Raw genomic sequence first — 21,323 nt, 5'->3', positions numbered from 1 at the left:
ATCTACAATCTCAATTGTTGTGATTGGCTGAATTTGAGCGATTCGTGTTGCAACAAGGCATTGTAGCCAATCCAATAGTGAGCGAGCGTCACCCAATCAGAGGTGATTGCGATCATGACATTGTAGCTGTCAATCTACCACAATCGCGCAGCAGGGCGGGTTGCTAGTTGACAAAATAAATAAAACGATGCTATGTAACTTAGCGGCAGATTACAGATAGATTGTTATAAATTTCAGTCGATAGTCTTACTGTAGGTAATTATTGTACATACTTGCAAATTAAATAGATTAATATATAAATAATTAATTCTAAGCCTTGTTCCTAGTCAGTCCTTGTGATTTTTCATTTCTATTTTGCTCGACGGCCGATTCTTTCGAGTCGATTGTCACTTGGCTGGCACTTTTCTGTTCAGCATTTTGAGACTCTGCTGAAAAAAATAAAACAAAATAAATTCAGATTCATTTCATTCAAAAAACCTAACTTTGAAAAGTAAAATGTCCCTAAATGGGAAATGCAATTTATCGCTATTCATCATCATCTTCATGATCGACCCTACCCATCGTCGACACTAACACGGGTCTGATCTTAGACTGATTGTCCCCCACACTGGCCAAGTGCAGATTGGCAGACTTCACACAAATAATAATAGCGCTGGAATTATGAGTGATGGGATACCGCGAAGTCTCAGTTCGGGGCGAACCACTAGTACTTATTTCGGGTTACTATTAGACATGTGTCCGCTATAGCTTAACTTAACTGAAAACCGCTGCCGTGCCTATAGCGTACCGTAGCGTTATTGTCGTAGCTAACAACGGTTATCAGCTAACATCTATGACGAACCACCTGACAACGCAACACTGCCAACTGGCAACTGACAATGCATTGTTTGGTTTTTTGGTAACTAGAAACGCAATAATTATGCCTTCTCTTTCTTTCTTTCACTGAAAGCTGAGAAGGAGCAGTTATTGGCTACCGGCTTAGTAACTAAGAACTTGGTAAACCAAAGCAGACCTTATCTCTATTACGCTAAGGCTTAACTGTACAAGTACTTGTCCATTACACTTTGATCTATCAATCTTAATACAGTTAGCCTTAGAGTAATAGAGATAAGGTCCTCTTTGGTTTATCAATCTTCGTGAAATGTTTTTGGTTAACTGGACTGTGGCAAACTATTCGTGCAGGCGTCCACTATAGTTTGACCTATGTCAATGATCAAATTATACTTTGCTGCTATGAACTTAAGGTTGTGATTACTTCACGATATTCATGAAAGTAAAATTGGTTTTATTTTAGTGAAAATGCGCGCGCTAGCTATACAGACGGTATTGATATGGCAGCTAGCTTAGTTACTACTACGGAAACGTTGAAACACAACTCTGATACCGATATTCGGCAACGGTTATCAATATCGGTATTGAAACTAAATAACTGTTGATTAACCGTTGCCATAAATAGCCAATAACGCCCATCTTTAGTTACTATCAATACCTAGAGAGTCATTTTTAGACTGTATCGTCTCTTAGCAACGGGTGAGATCGCAACCCGACACTAACTTCATCAATCCCCCAGATTGTGTAAGAATAACCATTTAATGGCAATCGCAATCGTCAAGATATTCTGGCCTTTGATTGGTTGGTTCGCTGTTTACATTTTTTCACAGCCAATCAAAGGGCAGAATTTCTTGACGATTGCGATAGCCATATGGTTATTCTTACACAATTGGGGGGCAGGTCTTACCTATTGGTCTAGCCTCTTGGGCCGCTTGAGCTGGCTGTCCCTGCAGAGACACCAGCTGAGCAAAGTTTACAGCGTGAGCTGGCACCTGAACTAACTGCTGTCCTGGTATTTGCCTGTAAAAATAATTCACGTGATTTTTATACTTTGTGATCAACATTTACGCTTGTAAAGAAACAAGATAAAATGTATAAATACCATAAACCGATAAGTCTTGATATTATGGCCTTGATCTACTTTTGCGTATTTTCTAGTAGGTACAGTTTTTTAAACTTGTAGGTATAGTATACTACAAGCTGTGATATCCTAGTGTTTAGGACGTCCGCCTTTTAATCGGAGGTCGGGGGTTCGATCCCGGGCACGCACCTCTAACTTTTCGGAGTTATGTGCGTTTTAACTAATTAAATATCACTTGCTTTAACGGTGAAGGAAAACATCGTGAGGAAACCTGCATACCTGAGAATTTTTCATGTTCTCAAAGGTGTGTGAAGTCTACCAATCCGCATATGGCCAGCGTGGTAGACTATGGCCAAAACCCTTTTCACTCTGAGAGGAGACCCGTGCTTTGTAGTGAGCCGGTGGGGTTGATCATGATGATGATGAAGTATAGTATACGACAGGTCGAGACGGCAGTCGGGGAGGGAACGCTACGCATACCCGGAAAGCCTTCGAGTTAACCCGGTGCGTGCGAGCGCCGGTGACGTGCGGGAGTGCGAGGCGTTACCCCGCCTCATGCCCCGATGCTATCTCAACCTGTCGCCGACTATACATTCACTTTCTTAGTAGTGGGTCGAATCGCTCAAAATATGGCATTTCTCAATTTACAAGACCATAAACACTTGTCTTCACTGTATGGCTAACTGATCTATCAACACACAAGCTAAACCGCTGGCTAGTACGCGACAGGTCAAGATGGCAATCGGGGAGGGGACGTCCCTCACACCCGCACAGCCCCCGCGCTCATAGGTACCCCGATTACCATCTCGACTTGTCGCGAACTATAATCCCGGGTTCAAGTCCTAGGTTGGTCCTGATTGCCTCCTTGGATTCCCTCACTCTCAGAGTTCGATGGGGCGGCGATTAGACAAGACTGGAGAGAGATCAGGCACAGGACAAGTGTAGGTACGAGAAAATCTCAAAAACTTTTTAGCTCATCTGAATAAGCTAGTCAGACCAGGAGGTAGTCATTTATAGACCAGGAGGTAGTCATTTATAGACCAGGAGGTAGTCATTTATAGACCAGGAGGTAGTCATTTATAGACCAGGAGGTAGTCATTTATAGACCAGGAGGTAGTCATTTAATATCAACTTACGGGTAGTGAACCGGTTCTTGTAGCGTTAATCCATAACCTCCGTTATATGCTGGAGCCCTGAACACCAGGTTGGGGTTTCCCTGGACTCCTTGCATGGGGTAGCCTGCTGGCGCCACGGGCTGACCTCCATACGCTGGGTTCACGAGAACTGCGTTTTGGTAACCTGGATCAAAAATAGAAGAATATGTAAATATATCTAATAACCGGTGTAACCAGAACGCTGGCAAAAACGAAGACAGGAGACCACACACCAGGAGACAGGAGATTAAAAAGAGCAACCGCCGAGTTTCTTGCTGGTTCTTCTCGGTAGGAACGGCATTCCGAACCAGTGGTAAATTAAACCTGACTATTCATAAGCACTTTTAAAAAGTTTACATGAATAAAAAAACATTCTATTCTATTCTATTCTATTCACAAAAAAAAACGCGAAAAAAATACAAAAAATCCTATAATTTTTTAAAAGTTTACGATTTATCTATCTAAAATATATATAAAAGGATTGACTGACTGACTGATCTATCAACGCACAGCTCAAATTACTGGACAGATCGGGCTAAAATTTAGCATGCAGATAGCTATTATGACGTAGGCATCCGCTAAGAAAGGATTTATGGAAATTCAACCCCTAAGGGGTTGAAATAGGGGTTTGAAATTTCAGTAGTCCACGCGGACAAAGTCGCGAGCATAAGCTAGTATATCTAATACAGGGTGTAACCAGAACGCAGGCAAAAGCGAAGACAGGTGATAATATCTACTGATGATTACTGATATGCTACCACTGAACGATTGCCATCTCGACTTGTGGCATACTATTAGCAGTGGCGTGCACAGTGTTTGAAGCCAGAGTAGGCATTAGTTAGGTAGGTGCCTGTTTACTGGCAGATCATAATGAAAAATATGCATTGAGCCATTGCAACTGGGGTAAGCAGCGCATTTATACCTCTATGACCTGCACGCCACTGACTATTAGGTTATGTTTACCTGGGTATCCGGCATTGGTTTGAGGTGCTGCTGCAACGACGTAAACTGGCTGGTAGCCTCCTACTGTTCCAGGCCTGAAAAAGAATATGATAATTTTTTATCGATGACTGACTGACTGACTGATTTATCAACACACAGCTAAAATAACCACTCGACGGATGGGGCTGATTTTTGGCATTGGGACCAACGGGGTTGATAGGAGTTACAGTACAGTACCCGTAGTACAAGATTTTACGTCTCACCAAACCAAACCAAATTCAAGAGTCGAAATACTACCGCGTTACAGTAAACTTGATCTTAAATGCCTTGTTTTAAAGCTCAAGTTTGTCTACACTTCTACATCCAGCGCTCCAAGCGGAAACATTGCGAAATTAAAATCAGTGGCATTGAATATTTGACTTCAATTCAAGGCTGTTTAGGTCCATTTTACTGTAACGCGGAAGTATTTCGACTCTCGAATTTGGTTTGGTTTGGTGAGACGTAAAATCTTGTACTACGGGTACAGTTACATACATTTTTAAAATACAAGAGGTATAGTAGGCGACGGTTCGAGATGGCAATCGGAGAGGGAACGCCCCGCACACCGGCACCCGCACTATCCTGGTGCGGGCGCGAGCGCTGGTGATGGTCGGGTGTGCGGGGCATCCCCTCAGGCCCACCTCATACGCCGAACCCCCCTCCCCCCCCCCCCCCCCCCCCCCCCTCTTGTTTATTACCATGTAAATGCTACTGCAAAAAAAACGGGCTGAATTGAGAACCACCTCCCTCCTCTTTGGAAGTCAGTTAAAAATAAATAAAAGCTCTTGCAAAGTAGCGTCAGAACAAAAACTGAACATAAATGCTAGGTTGTTGTAGGGCAATAAACCTCTGCGGAAACATTAAGAAATGCGCTATTACCACTTACCAGTTAGGTACCAACTTTGTTGCGAATAGGTAATTGTTATTACCAGGTACCTTATTACCGTTATGTTAAACTAGCTTATGCCCGCGACTTCGTCCGCGTGGAATACACAAATTTTAAACCCCTATTTCACCCCCTTAGGGGATGAATTTTCAAAAATCCTTTCTTAGCGGATGCCTACGTCATAATAGCTATCTGCATGCCCAGCGTGTTCCGTCCAGTAGTTGCACAGTTGTCCTCTCAAAAAGTATTTAACAAGGAGACAATAATAGGTAGGTACTCACCTAATTCCAGGTATTGGCATGTGTACTATGAATACTCTCTGACCGGGAATCAAACCCGGTATATTTGGAGCAACGGGGGTCTGAAAAGAAAATTATAAAAGAATAATATGTACTTATTTACAAATCAATCACAAAATCACTTAGTTTTTAGGGTTCTGTACCTCAAAAGGAAAAACGGAACCCTTATAGGAGCACTTTGTTGTCTGTCACATAGGTATGAGTGATAGAGACAACGCTCTACAAAGTCGAGATCCTATTCTAAAGGTCGATGTAGGTACCTACATACATTATTTTCCAAGTCTAGTAAGTTCTTTTCCTTGAGTCTTTTTTTTTTATTGCACACACAACATTAAGTAAACATAAAAAAGAACATACAAGGATCTTCATCTAATGGCTGTAGCATGCAAAGGCGGCCTTATCGATCCTTAATCTAAATATATAAAAGGAAAAGGTGACTGATTGACTGACTGATCTATCAACGCACAGCTCAAACTACTGGACGGATCGGGCTGAAATTTGGCATGCAGAAAACTATTAAGACGTACGCATCCGCTAAGAAAGGATTTTTGAAAATTCAACCCCTAAAATGGTAAAATAGGGGTTCGAAATTTGTGTACTCCACGCGGACGAAGTCGCGGGCATAAGCTAGTACTTAATAAACCAGGAAACTCAAGTTACAAGTTGGTCTTGTTAACTCTTGAGTATGCTATTTTAAAATCTGTAAGCAATTTTACAAATGACAACAGCTGCTAAGAAAAATAAGCAGGCGTTACTAAACTTGTGCCTCCATAACGCTGGCCATACATGATCAAGTTTACCGGTCTGGGTTAATTTTTTTGCGGATCTGAAATGGCGTCCAGTAAAATTGACGGTGTATGTTAAGTATGGGCTTAATATCCTTCAACACCTCTGGTGTTAAAGTGACAGTATTTCCATCAGGAGTCCTCAGCTTTGTCAGGTGGCTCCTCTCAAGTCGTTAAGTAAACACATTTGAATTTAAATTAAAACGCAGTTTATGCCTTGGCAAATGAGCAATTAGATTAAAATAATATGATGCAGTACTGCAGTTCCTGGTATTTTCGCGGGCGAGGCGCTCAGCGTAGGATTGTTTACTTCAGAATTTATTATTTTGCTCGAACCACCAAGGTCGAAGGTAGTGGCGAAGCAGACGTAGGCAATTTAAAATCATTGCATCGTCATTTCCTAACTCTCATAGGTACCTACTACTGCCGTGGTAATCGGAATGGCAGTAGGTAAGTCCAAAAGACAGTTTCCATAAAACGCCGCCGCTTTAAATGTTCTAATATTTTGTGTTTGTGAAAAGAAAACTGAAGAACTATAAGAAAATCGACATGAAAATCGACTGTAAGTATTCAGTCGATTTTCATGTAGTATAGGTACCTACGCGAGGTAAAAATTAGATATACCGGAGGAGCGGTTCGTTCATCATTATTCCTCAGGTATTCAGGTTGATACCAATACATAGAAGTCATTAGTTGATGGCTTTGATCCTCAGTTCCGTTCGATTGCATTTTGAATATTGCGAGTGCTGTAGCGCCGAAGGTCAAATCGTATTCGTTTCTCAATACGCTTGTTTAGAGTATGCCACTCAGGCGACGCCGATTGACTCTCTCGTCTCTTCTCCATTAATTCCAGGGTATCTTTGGCGATCTTAGATACCTTTTTCTGCTCATGTTGACAGTATTTGCGGCTCACTTCACGAACGACATTAACGAACTGCGTGAATTTCTAGTCAATGTCTAAGGCTGAGATCTATAGAGTGCACTTTGACTTTGCTCTGACTTAAGATTGAGTTAAAACGAGACAGATTTATGTGAGAGATATAGTTCTGTCTCGTTTTAATTCTGTCTTAAGTCTAAGCTAAGTCAGAGTACGCTCTATAGATCTCACCCTAAGGTAGTTTCCGACAGTTCGAACCTGTTTTTGAGCTCTATTTGAAATTTATCTGAGCTGAAGTTTTGGGACGGCTTCGGCCTCAGACAGTTTCTCTCTAATTGCAGATCTATACGCAAGATGCCTCTTACAAGTCTGTGATCACTAGGTACATATGGCCAGCGTAAATTGAGCGGGCGGAAAAGGCTAAGGTTTTTGTACTTTTGCTGCAGCCATACATTTTAACCACTAGTGAAGTGTCGGCCACTCAGAGGTGATTGCGATCATCACACGCTCAGCCCCCGCACTAATCCAGTGCGGGATAGCACGGGTGACGTGCGGGACGCCTCCCTGCCTTATACCTCGATGGCCATCTCGACCTGTCGCGTAGTATACGTGTCGGGTCACGATTTCTAATGTGCGGCGTAGTGTAGGGTTCCGTAGTCGCCGAATGTGTTTACCTGTTGGGGAGGCTGCTGCGGTGGCTGGGCTCCGGGGATCAGCTCGACCTCACTGTCCGGCTCCAGCGTCTCCAGTCTAGCTGGCGCGCTGTTTGGTGACGCGTTGGCTCGTTTGTCCTGCTGGTAGTAAGCCTCTTCTGGATTATCCAAGTAATAGTCCAAGCTGAAATAGGTAAACAGTAGTTATGGTATGCGGCCGAAAGTGATGAACACCGGCCTTTAGAATGACATTTGGTTTGTAGAGCGTTGCCTCTGTCACTCATACCCATATGACGTTTTGTCTTTCTCAACGACCGAGACAATGCTCTACAAATCTGCTATCTTCTTCTAAAGATCGATGTTCATTACTTTTGGCCGCGTACTGTAAGTACATGTTGTCATACCGCCTTCTAATCGGAGGTCGGGGTTCGATCCCGGGCACGCACATCTAACTTTTCGGAGCTATGTGCGTTTTAAGTAATTAAATATCACTTTCTTTAAGGGTGAAGGAAAACATCGTGAGGAAACCTGCATGCCTGAGAGTTCTCCATAATGTTCTCAAAGGTGTGTGAACTGTGAAGTCTACCAATCCTCAGATAGCCAGCGTGGTAGACTACGGCCTAACCCTTCTCTCTATGAGAGGAGACCTGTGCTCTGCAATGAGCCGGTGATGGGTTGATCATGATGACTATGTTGCCTATAGCCCTTATTATAGATCCCTTATTATAAATGCGAAAGTGTATTTGTTTGTTGGTTTGTCCTTCAATCACGACGCACGCATTTTTGCATAGGTATAGAGACCTGGAGAGTGACATAGGCTACTTTTTATTCCGGAAAATCAAAGCGTTCCCACGGGATTTTTAGAAAACCTAATTCCACGCGGACGAAGTGGCGGGCATCAGCTAGTGATAATAATTATAATGATTTTTGTTGTACTTACGGGTTTAACTGTCGAAGCTGTGCAGGGTGTTGGTAGAGACGCTGGGGTGGTGCGGCACTCGCTGCGCTTAAAGCCGCTACAATAAACTGGAAACAGATAACACTTTATTTATTTACTAGCTTATGCTCGCGACTTCGTCCGCGTGGACTTCACAATCAAACCCCTTCTTTCTTCTTCGCTCTGGGCTGGTTTCCGCACTTAAACGTTTCCGTCTGTTGTGCGTGCATCACCCCTCCCCGCTGAAGTCTTCACTCCAGCCATCCAAGCTCGGTCCAGAAACCGAGTAGACCGCTCAGGTTGCCCAGGGCTTCATGGAGTTCGGGGAACCCAAATGGCATTCGCGTTGTTCTGCTACGCCCGTGCACTCTAGGAGCACGTGTGTTTCATCGACCTGCATGCAGGCCCTGCACAGAGAATCAAACCCCTATTTCACCCCCTTAGGGGTTAAATTTTCAAAAATCCTTTCTTAGCGGATGTCTACGTCATAATAGCTATCTGCATGCCAAATTTCAGCCCAATCCGTCAGTAGTTTTAGCTGTGCGTTGATAGATCAGTCAGTCAGTCAGTCACCTTTTCCTTTTATATATTTAGAAGATTTGGGGTCCCAGGGTGCTGGAATGGCGACCTCGCACCGGAAGACGCAGTTTTAGAGGACCCCAGGTGGACGGACGACGTCAGACCAGTCGCAGGGAACCGCTGGATTCAGGCTGTGCAAGACCGTGGCGTGTGGAAATCTCTACAAGAGATCTATGTCCAGCTGTGGACGTCTATCGGTTGATAATGAATATGATTTATTTATTGTGAGATAGGCTTGCGCTGGACGACAATCTTCTTGACGATCTCTTGATTAGGGTAAATTGCCAAGTGCGAGTCAGACTCGCGCACCGAGGGTTCCGTGCTCGGGTATTTTATCGACATTTTGCACGATAAATCAAAAATTATTACACATAAAAATAAATAAAAATCTGTAGGTAGGTATATATGATACCCACCTTGGTATAGTTATCTTACTTTGAAAATTGAAAATACTAATTATTTGTTCATTAATACATTTTAATTTTTTTCTTGTGATGTAACCATAAATTCACGGTTTTCGGATTTATTCCTTTACTTGTGCTATAAGACATATCTACGAGTACCTGCCAAATTTCATGATTCTAAAGCAACGGAAAGTACCCTATAGGTTTTCTTGACAGACAGACAACGAAGTAATCCTATAAGGGTTTCTTTTTTTCCTTTTGAGGTACGGAACCCTAAAAATTGAAGTTTCGTTTTTTTTTTTATTCAGATACAAGTTAGCCCTTGACTGCAATCTCACCTGATGGTAAGTGACGATGCAGTCTAAGGTGGGAGCGGGCTAGCCTGGAAGGAGTATGGCAGTTTTTATTAAACCCATACACCTTTGGTTTCAACACGGCATCGTACCGGAACGCTAAATTGCTTGGCGGCACGGCTTTGCCGGTAGGGTGATAACTAGCCACGGCCGAGGCCTCCCAGACCAGAAATTTAGAAATTATAAAATTCCAAATCCCTGCCAGGAATCGAACCCGGGACCTCCCACTAATAAGACCACAGCGCTTACTACTGCGCCAGGGAGGTCGTCAAAATGTAGGTCGTCGTTAATGTAATTGAGTTGTTACTCCACCTATGAATTAATGAAAATGTTTGCTATTGTTGTAAATTATTACCTACGTTATGTAATAACAAAGTAGGCCACTCCACCATCCCAGCAGATTTGAGATGCTTATAATTCAAGAGACATTGGTGCCATCCTTCGCCGCGGCCCGGAGAGGCCGTAAACCGGAAAATGGGTTACGAGTTACGACATCATATTACGATTACGGATTTCGATGTCGTGTTGTACACGAAACAATACAAAAGGAAATCCACGTGAAAGGTTTCTCTGAGTGATACGAGATATCCTGATTATACTTAGGGGATATTTATGTCAATGCTGAGATTTTATATAATGACTAGTTTATGCTCGCGACTTCGTCCGCGTGGACTACACAAATTTCAAACCCCTATTTTACCCCCTTAGGGGTTGAAATTTCAAAAATTCTTTCTTAGCGGATGCCTACGTCATAATAGCTATCTGCATGCCAAATTTCAGCCCGATCCGTCCAGTAGTTTGAGCTGTGCGTTGATAGATCAGTCAGTCACCTTTTCCTTTTATATATTTAGACTAGCTTATTCCCGCGACTTCGTCCGCGTGGACTACACAAATTTCAAACCCTATTTTACCCCTTCAGGGATTGCATTTTCGAAAATCCTTTCTTAGCGAATGTCTACGTCATAATAGCAATCTGTATGCCAAATTACAGCCCCATCCGTCCAGTAGTTTGAGCTGTGCGTTGATAGATTAGTCAGTCACCTTTTCCTTTTATATAGGTATATAGATAATGCGCACATAATGAGATCTCACTCGCCATTTTAACTTTATGTGTCAACTGTCATGCGAAAAGTACCTACGATTTTAGTCCTTATTTCAAAGGTGAACCTTACAGTAGGTACTAGCGTGGCAGAAAACAATGTACATCGACCTGTCGATGAGATCGACAAAACGTCACCAGTACGCGGCAGAAAGTAATGTACAACGACCTTTAGAAGAAGATAGCAGATTTGTAGAGCACTGTGTCTAACGCTGAGACTGACAAAACGTCATATAGTCATATACAAAGCCGAAATCTCATTTTAAAGGCCTACATGGAAGCTTCCTCGCAATGCCAATGTCGTCGACAACATAGTTCTTTCAAAACAGTTCTTATTAGGTTGAAACACCGACTCATACATGGCTATCCAGCCATTCAAATCCGTGCTCTCCTATCTTTAACAGATGATTAATTGACAAGGATCAATTAACATTGGCATTCAACCCCAAGTTGAGAGCGCGTGATGTCAGGAATACATTTGCACACATCAATGGTAATTATGTTTGTTCGTGGATATTTATAATTCTGATGACAATCGATTACATGGGTTTCTTGTAATTATTGATGTAAGTACTCGTAGCAATGTGCGGCGCTACATAAGCGTAATTTTTTTATAACTTTTTATTCAAATTTTAAAGCGTTCATCTGTTTAGGTAACTCTCTTCTTATAGAGAGTTGAAAGGGAAACGCCCATTCGTCAAAGGGTTTTTGGCCAAAGTACATCAATCAATGAAATTAAATATGAAAGGCATTAGGACTAAGATCACAGATCAAGAAACAAGCACTATTTCGGACATAGAACTCGGCAGAACTTGTATAAACCTTTTTGTTTATTTGTTTTCTCAGTAAGAATTATTGCAATACCTACATTGCCAAGATTGTCATTACGAGCGGAGTAAGTCGAGTGTCTTTAACACCGGAGTGTTACGCACAAACCGTTACGAGCAATATTTCAGTCATTATAAATAAGTTTTTTTTTGTATTCATATTTCATAACATTAATATTAACATTAATATATATATATATATATATAATATAATGTTAATAATAAGATAAAACTAAAAACTAAGTATTCAAAACTAAGTATGTGCATGGTAAGGAATAATAAAAGCTTTTATATTTATTTTTATTTATTTATTTATTTCATAACATTGTACATATTTTTTGTATTCATATTTTTTTGTATTCATATTTCATAACATTGATGGACGAAATTTTGGCCAAGAATGTGCGTTTCCTTTTTTACAGAATGTGTATTTCTATTGCCACTAGGTACCTATATCAAAAAATGACAAAAAATTAAATACGAATTTAATAGAATAGTCCATTTGAATAAAAAAATATTTTAGTCCTTTCTATTTTATATGTTGGTATCATCTAGTGTATATTGTTAATCTATTAATAAAGATTACAATCTTAATTTTCAACTTAGATAAACACGCGTTAACACCTTAACCTTCGATTATTAAAGTAGGTACCTACATACTTATGATCAGAGCTTATTTTAAGATCAAAGCCTACCACGGAGACAGGAAGAGATCATAGACACGGAGCACAGTTTCATCATCATCATCATGATCAATCCATCGCTGGCTCACTACAGAGCACGGGTCTCCTCTCAGAGTGAGAAGGGTTTTGACCATAGTCTACCACGCTGGCCATGTGCGGATTGATAGACTTCACACACCTTTGAGAACATTATGGAGAACTCTCAGGCATGCAGGTTTCCTCACGATGTTTTCCTTCACCGTTAAATCAACTGATATTTAATTAATTAAAACGCAAATAACTCCGAAAAGTCTAAGCTTTATGATCTAAGAAGAATCACCTAGACATTAGAACACCTTATCTTTTAAGTTTTTTATATATTTATTTATTATCAAATCAAAATACAATTCAAAAAACTTAGTCTAAAAACACCGAAAAAACCACAGAGGTTTGTCCTTAGTGCCAGTGATTCGTGTCTTCGTATCATTGAATAATGATTCAATGATACAAAGACAACAATCACCGGCCCGGCTTTCATATAAGCAAATTTTTCTACATTGTGCAGGAAGTAACTTAGACTGGGGGCACACGATGCGTTGCGGCGCCGCACCGCAAAGATTTCACCGTATCAACGGGCACACGAGCGGTGCGGCGCGGGCGCCGCAACGTTGTTATGTCGCAGTGGCGCCGTAGCAGCGTTGGACAGTCTGTTAATAAAAACAACTGAGCGGTGCCGCTCCGACGTCGCAACGCATTTACCCCTCCCCGCCTCGTTTCGGTGGTTGCAAGTCCGGTGCGGCGCCGGAGCGCATCGTGTGACATGCTACAGATATTTCTATGTAAGACGACGCAGCGACACCGCTCCGGCGCCGCACCGCGCGCCGCCGCAACGCATCGTGATTCGTGTGCCCCCGCTCTAAGTCTTTATGCAGTAACAAGTGAGGGAATCGCGGGAATGTAATGATTAATCAACTGATTAATGAACATCTGTTGCCGTAACCAAACCTGTGATTACAATTATCATCGTAATCATTGTTATTGGCTGGATTTAGCTCGCTTAAACTGTGATAGCCTAGTGGTTAGGACGTCGATCTTCTAATCGGAGGTCGGGGGTTCGATCCTGGGCACGCACCTCTAACTTTTCGGAGCTATGTGCGTTTTAATAAATAAATATCACTTGCTTTAACGGTGAAGGAAAACATCGTGAAGAAACCTGCATGTCTGAGAGTTCTCCATAATGTTCTCAAAGGTGTGTGGTAGACTACCAAAGCCCTTCTCACTCTGAGAGGAGACCCGTGCTCTGTAGTGCGCCGTTGACGAGTTGATCATGATGAGGTTCATAAACTCAGCTTGCTTTCGCCCTAAAGGCAATGGCCGAGGAAGGAAGGCCCGCTGGACGCTGTACATCGACATTAGCAATTAGCATGTATCACGGGTGGGGACCTTAACCTACTTGTGCTGTGGCTCGTGAACGCGGACATGGGTGACATAATGGTGGACTTCTCACCAATATTGTGTATGGGAACTGGGCGTAACTCAAATGAGGTGCAGACATTACATTTAACTAGCTTATGCCCGCCACTCCGTCCGCGTGGACTACAAAAAATTTCGAACCCCTATTTCACAATTGAAAATTGAATTTACAAAAATCCTTTCTTTGCGGGTGTCTACGTCATAATAGCTATCTGCATGCCGAGCTGTACGTTGATAGATCAGTCAGTCAGTCAGTCACCTTTTCCAAAATGCTACAAGCCACTTCTGTCAGTAGGACGATTGTAATCACCAATATTGTACAGTATAAGTCACGCAAATTGCTAATGCGCGTGGCCTCCATTTTAGTGAAAAGCACTAGACTGAAGTTTCGAGCTGATGGTATATGTATGTTTATTTCGGCTGACGTCAAAATGACGTCATTTCGATGTTAATAAGACATGGTTCCAGCGGAATAGCAATTTGCGGGAATTATACTGAAAACTATAGTGCTAAGTAGATGTGTGACAGTACCCACTAATTTAAAGTTGAATGCCCTGTAATGTTGATATTTTTCACAAAAGACAAACCAGGGGTCAAGGAATCCTAAAATAGCTTAAAAAAGCCGTTATACTCGCTAATCTTGCTCATACAGCATACTCACTATTTCGTGTACGAATAAATGGCAAAACACCTAGCTAAACAACATAATCTCCAAATAAGTTCAAAGACACTGAAATACACAGTGAAATAATAGTTTTTCTTCTTTGTGATTATATTGGAGATTATTATAAGTATAGATTATGCAAATATTTTTTTTTTGGAAACTAAATTTCTTGGATATTCTATGGTGCATAAAAACAAAAATAGCAAGTATAAGAATGTAAAATAAAATACCTAATAATAAATTAATAACAGAATAATTTAGGGGTCAGGATTCCAGAGAAATGAGCTGTACTGAGTTATTAAATAAATAAATAATTATCATTATTAATATTATATTCATTTTGTTCTGCATTTTAATAAACAAGAATGTTTTATGTGACAGTTAGATAAAATAAAGTAGCTTTAAAAAGATTAGAGCTTACGCGTGCTATAATTGAAATATTGTCTTTCCCGCCAATTTTCCTATAGAAAGTCAATTAGCTAAGAAGTAGTTAATTAGGTAGGTACCTTGGACAAAGAATTACCATTCAAATGGGCAATATACTACCAGCATCTTGGGTACAATGCCTGGCTGCGGTGGTCTCAATTAGATTTTTCTGATATAAATGTACCTAGGTATCTATAATATTCCTTTATAAACTCTTAGCCTGTAAGTATTAAATAATATAAGATTAACATTATAACATAACGTTATATATATGTTTTGTAAAATGTTTATTGATAATAAAGAATTTAAAAAAATATATATACATTTTTGATTTAATTTAATTCATTATAATTTTAATATAGATTTAAGTTTATTTTATAGAATTCATTGTTAATTATTATAATACTTATTTGATTTGATAATAAAATTCCATTAGTTATTAAGTTAGTATTTATGGTATTATAATGAAAATGTAGTGTAGCTATTATGGATTTCAATTGATTTTGTAATGCATTTCATTTGCAAATGAATGCAAAATAAAATGAGGTTAATTTACAAAGATTTTAATAATAATTACTTCCTATTGATAAAATGTTTGTCAAGTGTTAAATTTCACATACTACAGTATGCTACATATTTGTTTAGTTAAGTAGTTAGTTATGTTCTTTTTATTTGTCAAATTATTTTGCAAATGCTGTGTACACATTTTATAGATACATTTATCAGCCTGTGTTTGTATATAAGTGTCGTAGTTTGTGTTAAATTAATGTATTGTATGTGTTCCTAATAAATAAATAAATAAAAATAAATAAATACAGTGCCTCCTGGCGTAACACATAATTATTGTAGAGATTGGTATGGGAGACGCGCCTGGGTGCACTACCAGCGACCTCCTTAAGTTTTTGAAATCCATAATGACAGGCGACGTGTTACTTAAGTAATGTTTAAGTATGACTTAAGACATACTGAAGTTTCGTATAGCGGAAAATTGGCGGGAAATGTGGCAATTTTCCAGTGACTTAAGCGTAAGTTCTAAGTACCTGCTTCCTACTTCTATGCATTTTACTAAGTACTTAGTAATTTGTACACGGCACGCAAAACTTATGTTTATAGTTTAGGCTACGTACCTATCTATATTCAATTAAAAATAATAATGAAAATTTAATAAATTAAAATATTGCAATGAAATAAAAATATATAATAATAATAAAAAAACATGGTATGAATTTTAAAGAAATGTGGTTCATATATACAATTAATTTTAATTACTTATTGTAAAATAAAAAATGTATAAAAAAAATATCACTTTTTATTTAAATTAAAGTTTAAAAAGTAGGTATATAAATTTGTTTTTATTACACAATAATTATAATAACCAATTATTTCTATATGTTTTTATTTTTACGTAAATAATAAAAAGCTTGTACTCACTAGTACAACCGCCATGTTGGTCACACACGTAACTGACGCGCGGGCGCACGCTCGGAAAATGCACTTATCCTTCGCGCCACTGCTTTATATTATCACGAAGCAGTGCGTAGGGTTGCGGTCACGCCTTGGTGGTTTTTCCTAAAACGCCCCCTTTTCAAAGGTTCCGTACCTATCCCTGAGCCTTCGCTGTCCGTCCGTCTGTCTGTCAGCGGGCTATCTCATGAACCTTTAGGTAGAGAGTTGTCACAGAATGTGTCTTTCTATTGCTGCTGTAACAACAACACGTAGTTAGTAGTAATTTGTAAGAAGACGACATTGTCCGCGTGGATTTGGATTTTTAATTTCATGGAAAATTGATTTTCCGGGACAAAAAGTAGTCTATGTCCGTGCAACTTGCAAGCTATATTTGTACTAAATTTCATCAAAAACTTCAAACAAATCTGCCGTGAAAAGGTAGCAGACAGGTAGACATTTCGTATTTATAATATTTGTATGGAGTATAGATATTAGCTGTGATAGCCTAGTGGTTAGTTAGGACGTCCGCCTCCTAATCGGAGGTCGGGCGTTCGACCCCGGGCACACACTTCTAACTTTTCGGAGTTGTGTTAAATACCACTTGCTTTAACGGTGAAGAAAAACAGCGTGAGGAAACCTACCTGAGAATTCTCCATAATGTTCTCAAAGGTCTGTGAGGTCTGCCAATCCGCACTTGGGCAGCGTGGAAACTTCTCACTCTGATAAGAGACCTGTGTTCTGTAGTGAGCCGGGGATGGATTGATCATGATGATGATGACGATGGATAGTAGATTTCTAGTTGTTGTATGAGAGAAATTCTTGTCGAACCTTGTAAATGCCATACAGATATACTGAATACATCATCTGACGGAAGAAACACCATGCAATTACAATATTTGGCTCCATTCCAGTTAATAGCACGTATAAACAAAAGAATCAATCGGAAATAAAAGATTCTAATAGTAATATTTATTACTTTATGTATTAGATACTGATTATTATTATTGAAATCCTAAAACACGTATGTTTTCATTTGTGACCGAAAACCCAAAAACTAATTTTCATGCAAATAACTTGAAAAATGACGGACTTCCATACAAACTTTCATTCTCTATTTAACCCCCTTGGTAGTAGAATTTTCAAAAATCGTGTAATACGTATTTTTTATTTCTAATCGAAAGCATCGATGTAACTTCAAAAATGTCGGACTTTCATACAAACTTCCATCCCCCATTAAACCCACTTAGGGGTTGAATTTTTGAAAATCCTTTCTTAGCGGATGTCTGCGTCATAACAGCTATCTGCATGCCAAATTTCAGCCCGATCCGTCCAGTAGTTTGAGCTGTACGTTGATAGATCAGTCAGTCAGTCAGTCACCTTTTCCTTTTATATATTTAGACTAGCTTATGCTCGCGACTTCGTCCGCGTGGGCTACACAAATTTCAAACCCCTATTTCACCCCCTTAGGGGTTGAATTTTCAAAAATCCTTTCTTAGCGGATGCCTACGTCATAATAGCTATCTGCATGCCAAATTTCATACCGATCCGTCCAGTAGTTTGAGCTGTGCGTTGATAGATCAGTCAGTCAGTCAGTCACCTTTTCCTTTTATATATTTAGATATAGGATGCAGGTTTTAATTTTTCCCTATGCTTGGATATTTTCATTATATTCATAATGATATTTTTAGCTGAATTTCACTAACCCAATGTAATTTTATATTACCTAATCTATAGGGAATATTATATTATGACTAACTTAGCCGACAGGTTTATGAGTCGACGAAAAACATGTTCGAGGAATACATTAAAGTAACGTAGGTAATGCAACTTTCCGGGAAAAGATAAGCGCTATGCGGTCAAAAACTTTTGAGGAATAGGTAGGTACATACTTAGTTCCCACCTATAATAAGTAGTAACTTTTTACCTATAAAAGCTGTATATTTTAGGGGGTTGAAATTTGTGTACTCCACGCGGACGAAGTCGCGGGAATAAGCTAGTTGTTGTATATTTTCGTTATACACAATTCACGCCGCAGTGGCGTAACGGATAGATATGCTGGGATGTAGGCTACTTTTTATCCCGGAAAATCAACGAGTTCTCACGGGATTTTAATAAACCTAAACCGAACCTACACGGATGAAGTCGCAAGCATCTAAAGTAAATAAATAAATGATTTATATTGCACCAATGTAATAATATGCAAATCATGATTGAAACAACTGGGCTTACAACTTTTGAGGAGCTTTTGAGCATGGCTTTTACGAGCCACATTTTTTTATTAATCAACATTCTTGCTTTTTTTTTTATATCTTTGCCGCTTGTTTAATTTCTTTGTTTATTCTTAAAAAAATTAAAAAGCAAATAATTTTTTTTTTTTTTTTTTTTTTTTTTTTTTTTTTTTTTTTTTAATACAATAAAACTTAAAGCTAGCCTTATCTAATTACTATATAAATCATGACCGCGTGGAATGGTGCCAAGAATACTGGCTGCATTTCCGCGCTGGACAGCTAGGCTGATCCGCTGCGCAAAAAAATAAATTAATTAAATTAAATCTAAAACCTCATCGAGATCTCGAAAAACAATGTACTATTGCTGCTATTGTAAACTTCAATAACGTTATGAATTAAAATTCATTTAATAAAATTCTGTGACAAATTAGTTTAAATATTTTTTATATCATTGTAAATAGGTAATTGCGTGAAGTTTGTATAAAAAAAAGTATAGTAGGTAACTATGTACAAATATTTAAAACTCTTAGTGTATAAATATAATTTGAGATTTTTTATTTTAAAAGTAAATAAATAAGTTAATATTGAAATATTTAGAAAAAAACTTTTTTTAATGAGTATTTTAATGAGAGCATTAGACTTTACTATGTTGCCGATAAAAAGACGCATAAGACGTATTTACAAATGTTAATTTAATTTTTACACGTGGCATCATAATTAATATGCTAGCCCATTTTCTACACGAAGTACTTACAACCTACGCATTTCATAAACAACTTGATTATTAGGTGTTATTCATAATATCGGAATTTATATCTATTTAAGATGTAGATTTACCTACCAATAAATTGTCATATTGCATTTAATATCCTTCGTACTTTATTTTTATCAAAAAACTCAATACAATTAGGTTGCAATAACAGTGGTTAAAATGACTTGTAAAATATTATGATTGAAATAATTAATAGAATGAGGGCATAAATAAATAGTAAATAAAATGTCAAAATCTTTATTACATACAAAACTACGAAACCCTAAAAACCGGCCAAGTGCGAATCAGACTCGCGCACTGAGGGTTCCGTACTACAATCGTATTTTATCGACATTTTGCACGATAAATCAAAAACTATTATGCATAACAATAAATTAAAATGTTTTAGAATGTACAGATAAAGCTTTAGGAATAATGTACATACTTAGCTATCTTATTTTAAGAAATCTTAATCAATGCAAAATATCTTAGATCGAATTATCCATATTGATTAATTTTACTTAAATAACTCATTATTGAAAAAAATCACGAGTCGCAAGGAGCCGGTGGATTCAGAAATTCAGCAGTGGACGTCTATCGGTTGATGATGATGATGATGATGATTGAAAAAATAGCTTGTAATGGCCCTTTAGGAAAAAGGAAAAACTCACTGTATTTAGAAATTACCCTATTCCAAAATAAACTTTATAATAGGTAACTAATACATACTTACCAACTCATAAAGTTGAATCATACGAAGTTTCTTCCTGTTAGGTGAATTATACGGCAGTTCCCACAAACATGTCTCACTTCAAGTAGGTACCTATTTATGATATTTTTAAGCTTATTTTGTGGTTTAACGACATATTTTAATGTATATAACGGGTACATACCACGATCAATTTTTGTTTTTATCTGTCGATATCGTGTTCCAGCGAAAAGAACAAGAAAGAGGGTTATATGATTCCCTGTGACTGTGGCCATAACTATATAGGCGAGACCAGTCGGAACATCCAGACGAGAGTGATGGAACACATACGCAGCGTCAAAAATGTAGACACCAATGGGTCAGCAATAGCAGAACATATCCAAAATTCGGGTACGACGCACTACATACGATTCGACAAGGTTTCCGTATTGTCCCGGGAAAAGTTTCTAGTACCGCGGAAGATACGGGAAGCGATCGAAATTAGTCGCCACCCGAATTTCAATCGCGACAATGGATGGATGCTACCTTCAGCGTGGAAACCGCTTTTTGACGCTAAGACAAGGGCATCAGTCGTGGGACGGGACACCATTAGCTCCGCGTGCCTGGATTTCGGTGACGGTTCCAGTGATGAAGAACAGCAGGAACTGTCGGGAGACGATCGGCAGCTGTCTCCCCCCCCCCCACCCCAGCCACCCTCACAACGGGCTCTACGGGCAGCGGCACGTGCGTCCCGCAGTCAAAACCGCGGCGCGTGCGCGGACGGACTCCCTTGAAAAAGGACCCCGGATGGGTTTGAAACTAGTCGGGCTAACGTCGACTACACACGTGAGTAAGCCGGGACAGATAGTATTTATAATAGTATTTATAAAAGAAAGAGGGTAGTTCGCTACTGCCGATGACAGCTCGAACTTCATCTCTCGCAGCATCGCAGTCCCGTCGTGACCACGACCCGTGCAATTGGGTTGAAATATCGACAAATAAAAACAAAAATTAATCGTGGTGTGTACCCATTATATACTCGGTAGACTCGTGGCACAGTCTGCAGGTGTCCGAGCCCTGGAGTTTAAGGTACATGTGCCTTTTTAGGCCACAGTGACCCGTTAGAAACAAAAATAAGCTAGCTACTCCTGCGCTCCGCCTCTGGAAGGTGGGAAAGTCATTTGTGAGAATGAGTGTCATATTTTATAAAAAAAAATAAAAAAAAAAATTTTATAAAAA

General features: G+C 39.4%; 2 protein-coding genes across 3 annotated transcripts in view; one reads left to right on the top strand and one right to left on the bottom strand.

The window, feature by feature from the left end:
• Positions 1-15,955, top strand: part of LOC117982155 (tubulin alpha chain-like) — a 205,313-nt gene extending 189,358 nt beyond the window's left edge. The window contains exon 10 of the mRNA XM_034968449.2: positions 15,943-15,955. The gene's annotated coding sequence lies outside the window, so the exon portion shown is untranslated. The remainder of the gene's footprint in view (positions 1-15,942) is intronic.
• On the bottom strand, positions 158-16,524 carry LOC117982072 (uncharacterized). Of its 2 annotated transcripts, none has more exons than XM_034968355.2 (8): positions 16,403-16,524; positions 8,488-8,573; positions 7,569-7,731; positions 5,215-5,294; positions 4,030-4,103; positions 3,049-3,211; positions 1,739-1,851; positions 158-428 (listed from the first exon to the last, which is right to left on the bottom strand). In XM_034968355.2, exons 1-8 carry the CDS (start codon positions 16,415-16,417, stop codon positions 310-312), a joined length of 813 nt encoding a protein of 270 aa, XP_034824246.2. In that variant the 5' UTR covers positions 16,418-16,524; the 3' UTR covers positions 158-309. The 2 variants fall into 2 exon arrangements, with proteins under 2 accessions (XP_034824246.2, XP_069354911.1); XM_069498810.1 differs by having other exon boundaries at positions 158-425.
• Between the last annotated feature and the right edge of the window lie 4,799 nt (positions 16,525-21,323).

The sequence above is a fragment of the Maniola hyperantus genome, chromosome 5 (assembly GCF_902806685.2).
Source record: "Maniola hyperantus chromosome 5, iAphHyp1.2, whole genome shotgun sequence".
In the NCBI taxonomy this organism is placed as follows: Eukaryota; Metazoa; Arthropoda; class Insecta; order Lepidoptera; family Nymphalidae; genus Maniola; species Maniola hyperantus.
Note: the sequence above shows the minus strand (reverse complement) of the source record. Positions and strands in the feature narration are given on the sequence as shown.

Coding starts and splice junctions, on each gene's coding strand:
- LOC117982072 (XM_034968355.2), bottom strand. Junction 4,104..5,214: donor ATGCCAATACCTGGAATTAG/GTGAGTACCTAC, acceptor ATTCTTTTTCAG/GCCTGGAACAGTAGGAGGCT. Junction 429..1,738: donor CCAAGAGGCTAGACCAATAG/GTAAGACCTGCC, acceptor TATTTTTTTCAG/CAGAGTCTCAAAATGCTGAA.